Below are 16,897 nucleotides of genomic sequence, written 5' to 3'. Positions count from 1 at the left end.
TTTCTCATCAAAAAAGCTTATAAGAATAAACGTCTCCTCATTACTTTTCTTGAATTTTATCTTGGAAACTCCATTGAGCCTTCTAAATGTACTCCCATTATTCAACCGTTTAAGTGAAAAATAAAGGTGCTTAAGGCAACCCATTTCTATGCATTGTAGCCCCCCATCACAAACATGACTTCAAGAACCTTAGGTTCTGCTAAGCTACAGTGTGGATATGCAGAAAGATGCATCACTAAAGCTGTCCAGGGCGTACAAACCCTTCTCTATTTTGTGACTAAGGAAAATAAATGTGAAATTCCGGAAGTGGAAAACACACATCTAAATTAGCTAAGTGCCACAATCTAATTACAAACTAACATTAAAGTTGTAACAATTGATGAAATCAGAAATTCAGACTATCAAATGCACTAACTTGAAGATAGTTATAGAAGATTTTCTAATTGAGGGGTCAAACATATTCAACCAGATAGTAGATTTTGAGTTTTTCCTATTAAAAGAAATACATGCACACACGTCTGCACCCTGCAGGAGAGAGTGATTACTAGGGCACAGAAGCCAGTACAAGGCTTAGAAGTTACACAGCCAATCTAGTAGAACAGACATCAGAATAAAGTACCAACATATACTCTCAATCTTCAAAATATCAATTTTAAGCCATGATCATACAATGACAGATACAGAGGCTACCAAAAACAATGTTAGACCTTTACAATAGGAGCTGATTCTATATTTACCAAACAAAATCAATGTCTCCATACAAATAAGCTATACATATCAAGTAGCCTTAGTGTAAACACGTTTGACACAATGCCAGCAACCAAAATGAAGCTTTACGCACAAGAACCACTAAGCTACAAATCTAATTTGGCATATTAGACACAACTTCAATATAACAACATGAATTACAAAAGTATATGTAAATCAAGAAGCACTCACAAGTTATAACTATTATATAAACCTCCTACTAGATAAACCATCAAAGTATACCATTCCTCACTTTTCCTCTTCTAACAGACACAAGATATACATTTGCACCACTTTCACATAATAACCAAACACATAGTTCCTTCCCCAGAATAACCAATTACATAGGCTTCAATATGAAATCTAAATTCGACCCATTAAACTTTCTACTCATATCTAATGCACATTCCTATTTAGCACTAAGAAGGTCAAAGGTAAATAGAAAATGTGACGACAAAACTGCAGGAAGCTGAAAAAACTTCGGTTTTCTACTTTACTTAAATTACCCACAAAGCTCTCACTTTTACAAGGTCTAGAACTAGATGAACTTACGCCAAGGCCTGACCTCTTAACTCCAATAAGAAGTAAAAAAAACCATAAATGTAGGCTTTTACCAGCACCACATCAGCCGTGAATGAAATTTAGGCTCCAAATCAGAGGATATTAAAAGCAACATAGGGTAATAATATTGAGAAAAACTGTAAAGAGAAGCACAAATCTATACAAGGGCGTAGTTTCTTCCAAGTAATCCAAGCATAGGTAAATTGAAATTACAATCGCAACAACAACAACAACAACACGGGATTGTTTATCAAGTAATTCTAAGATTACACATTTATGAACGAGGCATTTACCAAGAAACAATACACAGTAGAAACAATACAGAGACTGATCGGAGATCAATCGGAGGAGGAGCGCTTAGAGACCAAATGCCTCCAGAGGTAGCGACCACTGGCCATGTCCACACAGGTCCAAAACCCTGACTCTATTGCCGAACGCACCTGCACAAACAAACCCACCAAATTTCAATTCCAATTACACAAAGAGGAAAATTGGAAGTGTTAAATTAATTTATAAAAGCCCTAGAAAAAGCAGAGACATTGGTGGATTGAGAGTCAGTTGAGTTGGGATCCTTAACGACGTCGTGGTCGTTGTCGAGGTCGAGGTCGAGGTCGGAGTTGGGTAGAGGTTGGGACTTGAGGTTTCTGAGGACGAAGAAGCCGGCCAGAGTGGCGGAGAGGAATATCAGGATCAGCCTCAGCGGACACATTTCGAGAAAGACACAGAAATGTCAACAAATTGAAAATGCGTGTGTGTTACACGATTGTGCTCAGAGGTTGAAATGAAAGAAATGGGGAAAGAGGAAAAGCGAGGAGGGAGGGTGGGTGCAGTTGAAGCTTAGTCAAATTCGGTTGCTCATTATTTCATTTTTGTCTATGTGCCACAACCCACGACTTCTCTCTATTTCCATGTCTGCGATTTATTACTCTTTTTCTTTTGTCCTTTTCCTCTCCTTTTTTTTTTTTTTTTTTTTCTTGTATTTGATAAGAGTGATTCTTATCTCTTTCCTTTCACATTTGAGATTTACTCATGGGTCTATTATGAATTTTAGAGGAGAGAGAATCATTCATTTGTGGTTGGAGCACTTTAAGAATTTTCTATTTGATAAATGCATGTATTCATTAAATTGGGAAAAAAACTACTTTTTTTTTTTTTTTTTTTTTTTGGGGAAGGGGAAGAAAACTACTTATTATTTGCCTTTTAAGTGATTAGTATTATTGTTTTTATCAAAAAATTTATTGAGTAAATTTTTAACTATGATTACCATTATTATATATATATATATATATAAATTCGATAGAATTTAGATCTATAACATTTGCTTAATGACGTTACCTTTTAGACTAAAATATCATTTTGGTTTTTACATTTTAAAGTTTTTGTCACTTTAGTTTATATTATTTTTAACTTGTAGTCAATTTTTGATAGTGAGTTGACACTAAAAACTAAATTAACTGCAAATTTAAAAACTCTACTAAAATGAAGGGATCAAATTGATAATGACATCAAAATGTATAAGCTAAAATGATATTTTCACCTACTTTTTACTATATAAATTTGTTAATTAATTTTTTTAAGAGGTAGGATTTGAATATAAATTTTTTGTTTGTTAGTAAAAAGCTTTGCCAAATTCAACGGATTCAAAACCGCCACATTTGTCATATTGATATTAAAGCGGGCAAAAGTATTTAAGAATATATAATCTGAATTGTATGGAGAAAAAATTATTTATTTATTTTGATGAAGATGGAGTAGAATGATAATTCCACCACAGCTTTGCAAATGCAAAAGTCAACCTTGACGATGAGTTGGATCCCGTTCCTAACGCACTTCATATTTTTCAGCTGTATTATTATTTTTGGACGAGTTGCATTCCGAGAATATGCTGCCACTTCTGTGTTACAGACTTACAGGGACTGGACATCTATCCATTGGACTTTGAGGCTATTAAAAATTAAATCTCAAAACCTAATCCTATCAACCATATATTTAATAATCAAACACGTTACCAAATACAAGCAATATTCTCTGGAACTTCAATTTTTGTAATCCTCCATTATTCGTTTCCAATAGTGTCCACGCTAGAGAAAGTTCATAAAAATAATTTTAAATGACTAATATGGCAATTTGTTACTAGTAGATTAAAAAAAAAAAGTTACATTAGTGATTGATTTATATGAGAACTAATAAAAACTTACCAAATCAACTTATTTAAAAAAATTTGTGAAATTTTATGTCTATAACATTACTCTCCACGATATCATTAACACACCAGCTTACTCCATTCTACCATTAGCCATCCTAAAATCCTTTATAATGGAGGAAATATTTTATGTAATTGTTGTATACAATCTCTCTCAAAAGGGAGATAGATCTCACAGATGTGAAACCCACTAGGGATATTGCATGTTACTATTACACAAAATAATAAATCCTAGCAATGCATGCCCCAAATCAAAGTTTTAAAAAAAAGGTCAACTGCTACTTATCAGTTATCACCTAGTCCTTTTCATTGCAACATATTGTCCTATTCATAATACACAAACATTCCAGCCTAATTAATGCGTTTAATCCACCAAATCCACCAATTCATTTCCAAAGCTCAATTTCCAATAAAAACGTAAGATCTGTCTGAATATCGCTTATTGCTAAAAACTAAAAATTTATTGCTAAAAATACTGTAACAAAATAATTTTTAAATGTGTAAATAGTGTCGTAAAACCCAGTTTTAAAGAAGAATTTGTTAAATTCCGTACTTGCAAATCTCGTGAACAGTGCATGGGACCCAACCAAAAAAAGGCAGACGTGCAAAACGCCACTCTTGCGGCTATCCAAACTCACACAGTCTCAATTGGAATTACTCCAATTAAACTGGCTTAAAGTAACCCCATCTGCAAGGAAGATGACACCTACACCTTCTTGCCATTAGTTTTGTTTCTTTTAAAACTTAGAAAAGTTCCTGACAGACCATGAAAATTATTGCCCTTATAGTTAAAGGTCTTGATTCATAGATCACAAAGATTTCTTCTGAAATAAATATGGCAGAACACCTTCAAGATCATGATATATTTCACCAGTCCTACAATCTACAAAAACGATTTTGTTTTAACACCTTCCAACTCCACCATTATCATCCTGCAAGGTGGAATGGGCAGGCTACTCCACACAAATGAAGTTAAGACATCCATTCGTCTTATCAGCAAGCAGCACATGAACAGCCAAACCCGCCCCGTAATTGTTTTAGTGAATTAGAGGTGTTCAGCTTCACAAGGAAATAATTGGATGCCTGCAAAGTTTACCTCGGCAGTAGGGCACAGCCTGCAGAGAAGGAATATTCATCACTTATAAATTTTAATAAAAACAATAAAAATAATAACCATGCATTTGGTCTGAGTCATGCCTAGCACATTGAGATTAGTTTGTGTGAAGGTTTGGGGCTGTGAAATTGGATTGCCAGTTGATTTCATGAGACTCAAATCTCTAATTTCATAAGATGACTACAAATATGTGAATTGTGAAAATGTTAAAAGGGGCACTGTACTACTATATTCCACATATAATTTGGTTTCACAAAACACAACTTGAGAAGGAAAATGCTACCTCATGAAACATTACAGCTTGGCAAACCGCGCAATCTTAGAAAGCACTGTTCTTAAACATCCAATTCCCGCTCCAGATTTTGAGCTTACCATCATCTAAAATTAAAACCAAATCCAAAGTACTTAGGGTGCTTCAATCAACGTTAATACATACATACATGTAATGTGCGTGTGCATGCGTATGTGTGGTGTGTGAGTGTATGTATATATATATATATATATATATATATAATTAAAACAATCAATCAATCAAATGAATTTGTTCCGTCATACCAAAGGTTGAACTACGGACTTATTCGCCTTGAGACTCTGCAAGAAGCAAATAGTATTCAGAAAACTGTTAGTCAGACAGGAGACATAGGTAAATTGTAATAAAAATTTCACCGTATTTATGTGATGTTCACCTCTTCAATTTGCATTGCACGACGTGCCACATCAATCGGGAAAACCACATCTGTCTTGGTTAATACAATCTGGTATTTAGTTTGGGATCTGGGAAGAAAGATAATTAAGACCTTAAAACTTAAGTACATACCACTTCTACCAGGCCAGTACATACATATGCAAGAATGAAGATGCAAAAGAGCAATATGGTAATACCATACCACCTCAAGTGGCTTTAGGCCAGATCATAGCATTAGTCACCAATCCATAACATCAACTTGAGGTGATAGGCTAGAAATGTCATTCCAAAATGTCTGCCAAACTCCCTAAGAATGTAACCTTTAATAACCTTTGTTATAATCCACTTCTTTGTCAATTTCAAGATGGCCGGCCCCTAGTAAGTTGATAGTGCAGATATAACATATGATATGCACCACAGGTACCAAAAATGGTGTCCAATGCATATATGTACTGAACAGACTGGCACAACCAATATGAGAAGGAAACTTAGAATAAAAGGAAAAAAAATCAGGTGCTATCTATGTATGTGCCTTCAAATGTCATGCTAACAGATGGGAATGGTTTTATTACAATACAGGTCACCATTATTTATGCAACAACTACTGCATAGAACTATACATCCACTTATCTACAACATAAAAAGCATAGAACTATACATCCCAGAAAATAAATATATACAATTTAAAAAAAAAAAAAAAAAAATCAAAATACCAATGTTACAAGGAAATGGATGTACCTTTCCATTAAATTGATAAGTTCATGATCCCTTGGCTTCAAACCCCATTTTGTATCAACAAGTAGGCATACCCGTTTGAGACCAACTCTTGTGGAAACATATTCCTTTACCTACAGATTGAAAGGTTACAATTAATTGGTACATATAACAATAAGACATTCTAAATCGACTCAATTCTACACATGAAAAAGGCAAAAGTAATATTTAAGTAAACTTACTTCTTTTTTTTTTTTGGATAAATAATATTTAAGTACACTTACTTATACACCCATTATTGCCCGGGTACCATTTATTTTTCTTTATTTTTTTAAAGACTTTTCCGTGTACTTGAATGCATACTAACAAAATTTTAGAGGCGAGAACAATGAGATACTTCATCAGCAATTCAGACCACCAACTTTATTTTCTACTTCCCACGCTGACATCTACCTTAATTTCAGATTTTGAAAGCCCAAAAAGGTTATCCTATTATCAGTAGCCTGCATTGTTAGCAACTACTGCATCGATGAATGGAACTCTGACCCTATAAGCTTCCCAAAATTGCTTCAAAATATTAATATAATTATTTAATAGCTGGCCCAAAAATTGACCAAAATAATCTTCGTGCAGATCTTACCCACCAAAACAGTGGATCAGCAGCCAGCAATAGGTGATGTTTTTGAGTGTCAGCTACACATTATTCTTAATGAGAAACCAAACTGATTAAACACAAATCATGCAAATAGAATATGGTATCATGTAGCAACAAAGTCTTGAGGTATACCAATGTCTTGGTCTTAGCTGTATAAGTCCTGTCTAGAATAGAAAGCAGCTATATGAGAAAATGTGAGTTTCTGTTTGCATACTTACAAGCTCCTCCCAAGCATCCTTGACTTCTTCTTTTGCATAAGCAAAGCCATATCCAGGCAAATCAACCAAGCAGAGTTTTGATCCCAGGTTGAAGAAATTAATAGTCTGCAGAAGAACCATTGACAATATCAAACAAAGTCCTATAGATACTAAAATCACAAGATCTAGGAAAATGACCACACCTGAGTAAGGCCAGGCTTGTCAGATGTTCGAACTACACCCCATTGTCTGGTAAGTGAATTAAGTAGTGATGACTTCCCAACATTTGACCTTCCTAGTCAGAGCAATAAAATGTAATTAATGTCTCATTTCCTCATTCCCTAGTCAGGGCAATAAACTTTTTTTTTTTTTTACTTATCATAAAAAGGAAAAAGAAAAAAAAAATTATATATATACACACATGAGTAAACATTCTTAAGTGTAAAAATCTATCAAAAAAGCAACCAAAGGAAAAAATATCAGACACTCAATTCAGAAAGTACATGATAAACAATTCACACTCTCAGGAGTTTGGGACCTGTGTACTACAGGCCAAATGGAAGGTATCTTCCAAAAAAAAGGAAAAACACTAATCATTTAGATTAACTAGTAAGTAGACAAAATAAATCCTTCCTATTGTCCAAAAGAATGAAGTTTGTCTTCATATATACTATTAACATCATCATTCCAAAACATTTGACCTCAGTTGCTGAGGGCATAATATGCCATAACAATTTCAAGAAATCCTAGCCAATCTATGACTTAAATTGAAATAATTGACTACAACTCTACCAGTGAAATTCTTACATGCATTCACCTTGGAATAATGGAAAACTGAACATATAACAGACTATGAAATCATTCATCAACTGAAAGTAGAATAACTATTCAGTGCATAGCAATAAGGGAAACACAAGGTCTTAATTGAAATAAAATAAGCGTAGAAGAAGGGTGACAACATGGAATTTACCTGCAAATGCAATCTCTGGAAGCTCAGGAGGAGGAAATGATGATGAAACCTTTGCAGCGGCAAAAAATGTCAACTTATTCCTAAACATCTGAGCAAAATAGTTAGCAGTAAAGTTGATTATAGATCAGTAGAGAAAAAAACAGTTCACAGTAAACAGATTCTACGCCATTACTGCACTGATTACTAGATTAATATGGATTGAAGCATATATCATTATGGGAATATTTAACACACTATCTCAACAAGCAATAGATAAACATACATTTTCTTCAATTCGCTCTCTTTCTGAGCTGGTAGAAAAGGGAATATTATCTAATGGGGCAGAAAGCTCAGTGTTATAGCCTGCCCTCCGCAGTTCAATCAAGCGTCTTCGGCCCAACAACTGTGAATAAAATTATGAATAATCAAATTGCTGGAAATTCAAATTTAAGAAAATGGCTCAAACATCACAAGGCCTCACTCATACAAATTACATTTTCTTCCACAAAGGAAAGGATTGAGGGACTGGGTTGTATTGTTCGGAACTGCGCATTCTTCGACATTTTAGTATTCTCCTCCAAATCTTTTTTCTTCTCTTTGGCACTTTCTGCCAAGAAATTACCAAAGAGTTGTAAGAAAAATATTAACTATCCACTTCATTTAAAAATAAAACGAGGAAAGAAAAAGAAGAGACCAATTGCAAATTGAATGACTAAAAGTTGGTTAGTCCCAGGACTACTAAGACAACTGTAAACAAAATAATTATGAAGATACAAGCAGCATTTACATTACCAACAGAATAAGATGATAAATACTGACCATAAATAACAAGGCCATCATCTAGCCGCTTATTTGAGATATCATGTGGATCTATCCGAATTACCCGCTTCTTCTTCTTTGGCATATCACCTATTACCTCTGTACCCTCATCTAACCTTCTCTTTTCCTGAAAATTTTTCTTAGCAGATTTTGAAGGAGATACATCTGGGAATTTTTCCTTACTAATATCCACACGCTTACTTGAGTCATATTTACTTTTGGTAGGTTTCTTCAATGAATCAGCCCTGCCAACATTAATGTTATCAACATCCTTAGTCTTGGTTCTATTTGATGTCTGTGCACTTTTCACTGTGTCCTTAACTTTACGAGAAGAACGTTTGGTTTCAGAAGTAGCATCCTCTAATCTTTTAGAAACCCATATCGAGCGCGAAGATATATTGTCACCTTTCACCTGTTTCTGCTCTTTCTTAGACGAAGCCTTTCTACTGGGTGCCCTTTCATTGTCAGAATAATCTACCTCCCCAAATATATCTTGCTCAGCATAAATTCTCTTCTTTTTCCTATCAGAATTCATTCGTTTAAAGTTCCCATTCCTATCATTATTTAGTGTCCTTTCAAACTTTTTACTGGGTGCCCTTTCATTGTAAGAATAATCTACCTCCCCAACCATATCTTGCTCAGCATAAATTCTCTTCTTTTTCCTATCAGAATTCATACGTTTAAAGTTTCCATTCCTATCATTATTTAGTGTCCTTTCAAACTTTCTACTTCCATCCTTGGAATTCCTAGATCTTCCACTTGCAATTTTGAGCTTCTTATTGAGCTTAAACCTTAAGCCTGCCTCCCCAGACATTATATTGTCTCAATATCCCAATTCAACAAATATTATAACACCCTCGGAACCCCGGCAACAAGGAAGATACCTCCTCGCGTAAACTTTAGAGACTCTATACCTGAAATTGGAAACTAAAATGATTGACTGAATCTCATTTAGACATTAATCTAATGGACAACAAGAAACCCATTTGCATTTAAATTCAAACAAGGTTATTAAAACACCATTTGGTTGCTACCAAAAAAGAAAAGAAAAGAAAAGAATGAAACTGAAAGTATGAAACTGAAAGTATGAACCTTACACACTTCACCATAATGAGACCTGAGGGAGGAAAGAAACTCAGCTCAACTTAAGAACAATGCAACTATTTAGCCTAGCTAGCACACTTCAAATACCAAAATTGCAACAATGCTTATTGTTTTTGTAATATCCTAAAACTTTCCCAACAACCAAGCCACCATAAATATTGAGAATAAGAAGCCAAAACTAATGCATATACAGTAAGATTAGATTAACCACAAATCAAAACAAATAAATCCCCTCAAAACCCTAAAAATTTTACCTTTCTCTCTAGTCTCTGCTCTCCGCCTCTCTCTAGTCTCCAATCTCAGCCTCTCTCTGATTCTCTGCTCTCCGCCTCTCTCAAGTCTCAACTGCTCACCTCACCGTATCAGGTTCTGAGGTTCAGGAATCAGGTATAAAATTATAAATATTTGGGCCATTTTTTTCTGTTAAGAACTTAAGATAACTTTGTTTATTTGGGCCCTCCCTGGCTGCTTTTGTAACTTTGTTTATCACTTATCAATTTATCATTATGGCTGCCTGGACCCTCCCTGGACTGGGCGTTAACTTTGGGCCTTCAAGTTTTTTTTTTTTTTTTTTTTTGGTTTTAGATAGGATTTGTTTTGTGTTTTTTTTTTTTTTTGGGTGGGTCTTATTAATAAGTCTTGTGTCAATGTTATGACTGTGCTTAAATTTTTGTTATGCTTGTACTTAATTTTTTTTTTCATTTATACAGGTTGAGATTGCTAAAAACTTATTATTGTTCAGTGAAACTACAACAATACTTTTTATATAAATTAAGTTTTATTTACCATTTGCTCTACACTTAAAAGTTATTTTTTATTTTAGTCTTTATAAATATATTGTTTGACTAGAAATGTCTACTAGAAAATATGTATCTAGATATGAAAAACTTAAAAAAAAAATAAATAAATAAGAAAAATTAATTGAGTCTCAAAAATGATAAATTGATAAATTTTTTATTAGTAATAAACAAAATATAACACAAAATTTAGATGAAAATATCACAAATGAGCAAAAAATTCACCAAAATAATTTAGAAGAAAATGATGTTCAATTTTGCAATACAACAAATCTTGATAATGAACTTCAAAATAATTTAGAAGAAAATGAAAATAATGATGAAATATATAATATAAAAATATTAAATAAACATTAATTTAATTAATATATAAGTATAAAAAATGCCTCATTTTTAATTCTCGCCTTAGGTCCAAAAATGTTTAGAGCCGCCTCTGTTTCCCTCTCATCCTCTCTCTGCCTTAACCCACGTCACACCGTGCTCCATGGCTGACCACCAAGCTCTCCTTCTAAACCTCCATGGCCGGAGCTTTTCAAGCTCATCACCTCCAACCACGCACCACTACCGAAACCCAGCTAAAATCAAATCACGACCACCACCACAGCCAAAACCCAGCCAAAATCAAATCGCAACAAAAACCCAGAAACCCACCAAATCATAAATCAAATCACACCCACCGAAATCAAAGCACAAAACCCACAAAACAACCAAAATCACAAAATGAAAACACTGAAAGTGAACCCACCATTAAAAAAACATATATTGGTTTTGTTATTATATTTTAGAAGAAGAATCATCTTGTTGAACTAATTTTAGATTCAAATTAATCAAACACATACCACAAGCAAGAATAATAGACTGAAAGCAAAGCAAAGCAAAAAAAATGGTATTTCCTAGAAAAGTGTTTTCAGAAAATAGAAAGGGTAAGCAAAATATAAAAACTATTTGCTTCATAATCTCAAATAAATAAATAAATAAATAACCAAATATCACACACCATAATTTAGTGAAACCTCGTGAGCCACAATTTCACCTAAGAGCATCGTCTGAGTTGAGAGGAAGAGATTTTCATAGTCTTTGGCTCGGCAGCACAATCTTCGATTTCCTTTTTTGACGTGACTTTCGCTCGCTCCTCTCCTGTCAGCCTAGGTGACGTATAAAAAGAAATAAAATGAAGAAGAACAAAGCATCGCGTAAAAAGAAGAAAAAAAAATGATGAGAGAAGAAAGACGGATTGAGATCAGGTGCACTGTCGTAGGTATTTTTTTACATTTTTTTACTCTTTTTTTAACTTTTTAACTCTCCTTTAATATATTTTATTTAATGGTTGAGATTGAAAGTTGTTTTTTCAACTTTTAATCTCAGCCATTAATTATAATTGCGTTGGGGTATTGCACCTGAATCTGAAAAAGACAAAGAGACATACACATACGCATACACATATGCATATACATACACATACATAAGCACACATACACATACACATACTCATACACATACATAAGCATGCATAAACACATACACATACACATAAACATACATAAATATAAGCACGCATAAACACATGTTTGTTTGTTTATGTATGTTTGTTTGTGTTTGTGTTCATGTATGTTTATATGTATGTGTATTTGTGTTTATAAATATAAACATACATAAACATACACACATACATAAATATAAATGAACATAAACATACACATACACACACACATATAAACATAAACATACACATACACACACATAAGTATACACATACATATACACACTCATACACATACACACATACATAAACATAAATACACATGCACATACACATAAACATACACATACACATACACACACATAAACATACACACTCATACACATACACATACATAAATACACATACACATACATATATATTTTTAGTTCTCGCCTTAGGCCCTAAAATGTCAAGGGCCGCCCCTGGTCACAGTTACTTCGCAATATAACAAACATGTTGCATGCAGTTTGAAGAGTCCTCCTAGCATACTCAACAGTGAAAACAAACATTTTGATAAATGATATTCTCAACAACATAACAAACACTGTAGTGCAAAACATAAAAATCATATGTACCTTTCAAAAAGACAAAAAGAGTTTTTTCATTTGCCACCTACCATTTGTGTACGCACTGTGTTTGCCCTACTCTGCTCTTTCAACTCTCAACTCTGTTTTCAGTGAAGTCAGTTTAGCTGTTTGGGATATGAACTTGGGCTGAAATTGGTTATATGGGCTGGCAAGGTCCAAGATGTAACATGGACCTTGCTTCGTCATGGGTGGGTCCAATTAGAGAAGACTGAGGCCCACGTACGGGGTCGAGCTCTTCTGCTTAAATTTGGGCCATCTTTGTAACCCCAATCAAATGGTTGAAAGTTGAAACTTGTAACTTGCGAGAAGAACTAGATAAGGCCCATGAAAATCTATACTTTAAACTAGATTACTAGAGGAATGAATGGGTGCTAGTTCTTTTTCTTTTTCTTTTTTTAACTTACTGTATTTCAAATGGGTTATTTGGTGGCAAAAGAGAGAACCAAGTTCATACAAGGTTATTAAATGATTGACTGATACCCATGTAGACATTAATTTAATGGACAACAAGAAAGGCATTTGCATTTAAATTCAAACAAGGTTATTAAATCACCATTTGGTTGCTACCAAAAAAATAGAAAAGATTGAAACTGAAAGTAAGAACGTTATACACTTCACCATTTTGAGACCTGAGGGAGAAAAGAACCTCAGCTCAACTTAAGAACAATGCAACTATTTGGCCTAGCTAGCACACTTCAAATACCAAAATTACAACAATGCTTATTGTTTTTGTAATATCCTAAAACTTTCCCAACAACCAAGCCACCATAAATATTGAGAATAAGAAGCCAAAACTAATGCATATACAGTGAGATTAGATTATGTCACAGTTACTTTGCAATATGACAAACACGTTGCATGCAGTTTGAAGAGTCCCCCTAAGCATAACTCAACAGTGAAAAGAAACATTTTGATAAATGATATTCTCAACGACATAACAAACACTGTAGTGCAAAACATAAAAATCATATGTACCTTTCTGAAAGACAAAAAGAGTTTTTTCATTTGCCACCCACCATTTGTGTACGCACTGTGTTTGCCCTACTTTGCTGTATCAACTCTCAGCTCTAATTTCAGAGAAGTCAGTTTAGCTGTTTAGGATATGAACTTGGGCTGAAATTGTTGGCAAGGTCCAAGATTTACCATGGACCTTGCTTCGTCATGGGTGGGTCCAATTAGAGAAGACTGAGGCCCACATACAGGGTCAAGCTCTTCTGCTTAAATTTGGGCCATCTTTGTAACCCCAATCAAATGGTTGAAAGTTGAAACTTGTAACTTGCGAGAAGAACTAGATAAGGCCCATGGAGATCTATACTCTAAACTAGATTACTAGAGGAATGAATGGGTGCTAGTTCTTTTTCTTTTTCTTTTTTTAACTTACTGTATTTCAATTGGGTTATTTGGTGGCAATCCTCAATCAAATTTTTCTTCGATCTTGTCTTACGCTGTTGGATCTTATTTGGGGGGAGGGGCTAATTTGATAATTGGGGTTCGAAAATTAGAATCTTAAATGTCTTCAAGAGAAACATCAGAAGATTCAAATAATTAAGAATGAGAACACTTGGTAATAATTAACTAATTCAAGAACTATAAAAGACTCAAATAAAACATGTAGCAAAAAAAAAAAAAAAAAAACAGGGATGTACAAAAACTCATAGAAAATCTAAAATATGATCCAATAGCTCAAGACAAGACCGAAAAAAAATAAAAATAAATAAATAAATAAATTCTAAGTGAGGATTGCCACCAAATAATTCAATAAGTTAAAAAAAGAAAAAGATCTAGCACTCATTTATTCCTCTAGTCTGGAGAGAAACTTTTCAAACTTCTTATATAAATATAAATATATATATATATATATATATATATATTGTGAATTTTAAAAATCTAATCGTTGAATTTCAGGTTCCTTATGTTCTTAACATGCATATCAAATTTCGTTCAAATTAGATTTTATTTACTATTCGATCAATAAACTTATTTTTTTATATACAAGTTTAGATCACACAAACTTAAAATTTTTACATTTGTTTGATGACATAACAATTGATTTTCTTGAAATTTTGCAAGCATTAAGTATATGATAAGAACATGCAATCTAATGGTTAGATTTTCAAAATTCGCACTCAATTTAAAGATATATGAAGAGTTTGAAGAATTTTTCTCCAAACTAGTTTGTAAAGAAACTTTGTTAAAAAAGATAATAATAATAATTGATGATCATAAGAAATCAGTGGACTGGATGCTCCGAGCTTCAATGATCAAAAAGGCCTAAAAAGGAAAAGAAGCAATCAAAGGTGACCAGGGAGGACCAGCCAAGAACCTCCGATGGTAAAGTCAGTATTTCTCTCAAATTTTGGAATTTCAATCTCTTTGGAACTGTTTGAAAAAGACTTACCTTATTTTGGTGTAGATGAGTGCTTATATAGTATCCATTTGGATACACGTTTCTGTGTCCCGTTTGCGCTTTTGCATGTTTTACTCTTTTTTTTTTTGGCACGCATTTCAGGAGCAAATAACACCATTACAACTATTGTTCATGTTTTGTTTATGAATAGTAGCCGTAATATTTGACTTTTCAGCACATCAGTGGATCCTGTGCACTGTTCACGAGATCCACAAATCTCATTTTTCAGCAACTTTTTCATTAAAAATGAGTCCCACAGTACTATTCACACATTTAAAAATTATTTTGTTACAGTGTTTTTCAATTTTCAATTTTCAGTTTCAGCAAAATAAGTTCTATTCAAACGGACCTATAGTATACACTTGAAGCGGTTACCGGTTTAATAGCTTCCCCTATCATTGAGGAGGTCGGAAGATTCAGAGTTAACTTCCACAACTGCCATGGAAGTTATATATTTTTCTGTAACCGTCATTGGAAACGATCCGTGTTAATGAACCTCAATTTTTACTTGTGTTCTGAGATAGGAATGTGTAGGTCGTCCAAGACTTGTATAGAAAAACATGCTCGGAATATATGGAGGTCATCCAAACATTTTTTTGGATGGACAACCTTGTCAGGGACGAGCATTCTCTACAGTCCATTTTTCTACTCTTGCCCTAGACGTCCACCCTGGACGACCATCATGGGAGTTGGGTCCATTTTATAATACACCATCAATAATAATAATAATCATTACTTTTGATGTTCCGGCATGCAGCTTGAATATGAATTTATTTGGTCCAACTCTGCAGGCCTTAATCAAGTCTTGAGTAATGTGTAGGCGGTTACGTAAAGCTTACATGATTGTTAGACTTTATCGAAGTTTCTCTTATTGGGCTATCCAGCTATACTTATGGACCTTATTATCAATCATTCGTTTCTTTAAGTTCAATAAATGGTTGAGATAAATTTAACAAGCTTTTTTCTTTTTTTCTTTTTCTTTTTTTTTTTTGTGTGGCAAGTAAATAATGGTGGAGGAAAGGGATTCAAACTTCAAAGAATGCACTTACTTGCAGGGACTGAGCCATTCTTTGTTTATGCCTTATGATGAAAGTCTTATTCAAAATTCACAAAGTTTAATGGGACTCACGATCAAGGACAGATCGACCATTTTAGCCACCTAAAGGATTCGTTTGGTGGGATTTTCTTTTTCTTTTTACATGACAACATATTAAAAAAATATTAGACATATTATATTAAAAAAAAAATAACGTTAGGTAGTTAAGGTTGAGTAGTTTTGAAGTTTGAACTTTTGTTTGCTTGCGCGTGTATCTTTTTTATTTTCCTATTCTTTTTAAAATTGGCAACAATGATTAGTTTCTTAGTTTGAATAATATTTTATATATAGTGAAATAATAAATAAAATATTTATTTCAATTTGTAGGTTATGTGAAAGATAATTTTCGAAACATTAATTTTAATGGGCTCTTTAATTACGAACATTGAATGAAAAATAATTACAAAATTTAATGCATAATCAATCATAAGTTAATATTAGGATATAGATTTATAGACCCAGATTTAATGCATAATCAATCAATCTATAAACCCAGATTTATGTTAATTAACATAAAAATGTATTGCAAAAAAATAATTTTGTATCAATTTTTTATACATATGTTAGTATGGAGTTTCATGTGATTAATTTAATTTTGAATTTTAGTTTTTTTTTTTTTTTTAATGGCAACAATTTTATTATTCATACTTTTTTTTAACTCTCCTAGGCCCGCTCCTCACGTGATGTTGGTCCCATAGAGCGGGTCTCTAACCAAACAAACAAATGAAAAATGAAACACC

General features: G+C 33.4%; 2 protein-coding genes across 3 annotated transcripts; both read right to left on the bottom strand.

Annotated features, from left to right (window-relative positions):
* Positions 1–1,419: 1,419 nt before the first annotated feature.
* LOC115989879 lies at positions 1,420–2,223 on the bottom strand. The gene is made up of 2 exons (XM_031113775.1): positions 1,847–2,223; positions 1,420–1,748 (listed from the first exon to the last, which is right to left on the bottom strand). Exons 1-2 carry the CDS (start codon positions 2,015–2,017, stop codon positions 1,647–1,649), a joined length of 273 nt encoding a protein of 90 aa, XP_030969635.1. The 5' UTR covers positions 2,018–2,223; the 3' UTR covers positions 1,420–1,646.
* A 1,961-nt stretch (positions 2,224–4,184) lies between these two features.
* LOC115984780 lies at positions 4,185–10,034 on the bottom strand. 2 transcript variants are annotated; one of them, XM_031107790.1, is made up of 12 exons: positions 10,003–10,034; positions 8,645–9,558; positions 8,320–8,432; positions 8,109–8,228; positions 7,847–7,934; positions 7,080–7,171; positions 6,898–7,002; positions 6,049–6,158; positions 5,312–5,399; positions 5,181–5,216; positions 4,909–5,003; positions 4,185–4,626 (listed from the first exon to the last, which is right to left on the bottom strand). In XM_031107790.1, exons 2-11 carry the CDS (start codon positions 9,456–9,458, stop codon positions 4,920–4,922), a joined length of 1,650 nt encoding a protein of 549 aa, XP_030963650.1. In that variant the 5' UTR covers positions 9,459–9,558; positions 10,003–10,034; the 3' UTR covers positions 4,185–4,626; positions 4,909–4,919. The 2 variants fall into 2 exon arrangements, 1 of the variants encoding a protein (XP_030963650.1); XR_004090554.1 differs by lacking the exons at positions 4,185–4,626; positions 4,909–5,003; positions 5,181–5,216 and having other exon boundaries at positions 6,894–7,002.
* Between the last annotated feature and the right edge of the window lie 6,863 nt (positions 10,035–16,897).

The sequence above is a fragment of the Quercus lobata genome, chromosome 1, assembly GCF_001633185.2.
Source record: "Quercus lobata isolate SW786 chromosome 1, ValleyOak3.0 Primary Assembly, whole genome shotgun sequence".
NCBI lineage: Eukaryota > Viridiplantae > Streptophyta > Magnoliopsida > Fagales > Fagaceae > Quercus > Quercus lobata.
Note: the sequence above shows the minus strand (reverse complement) of the source record. Positions and strands in the feature narration are given on the sequence as shown.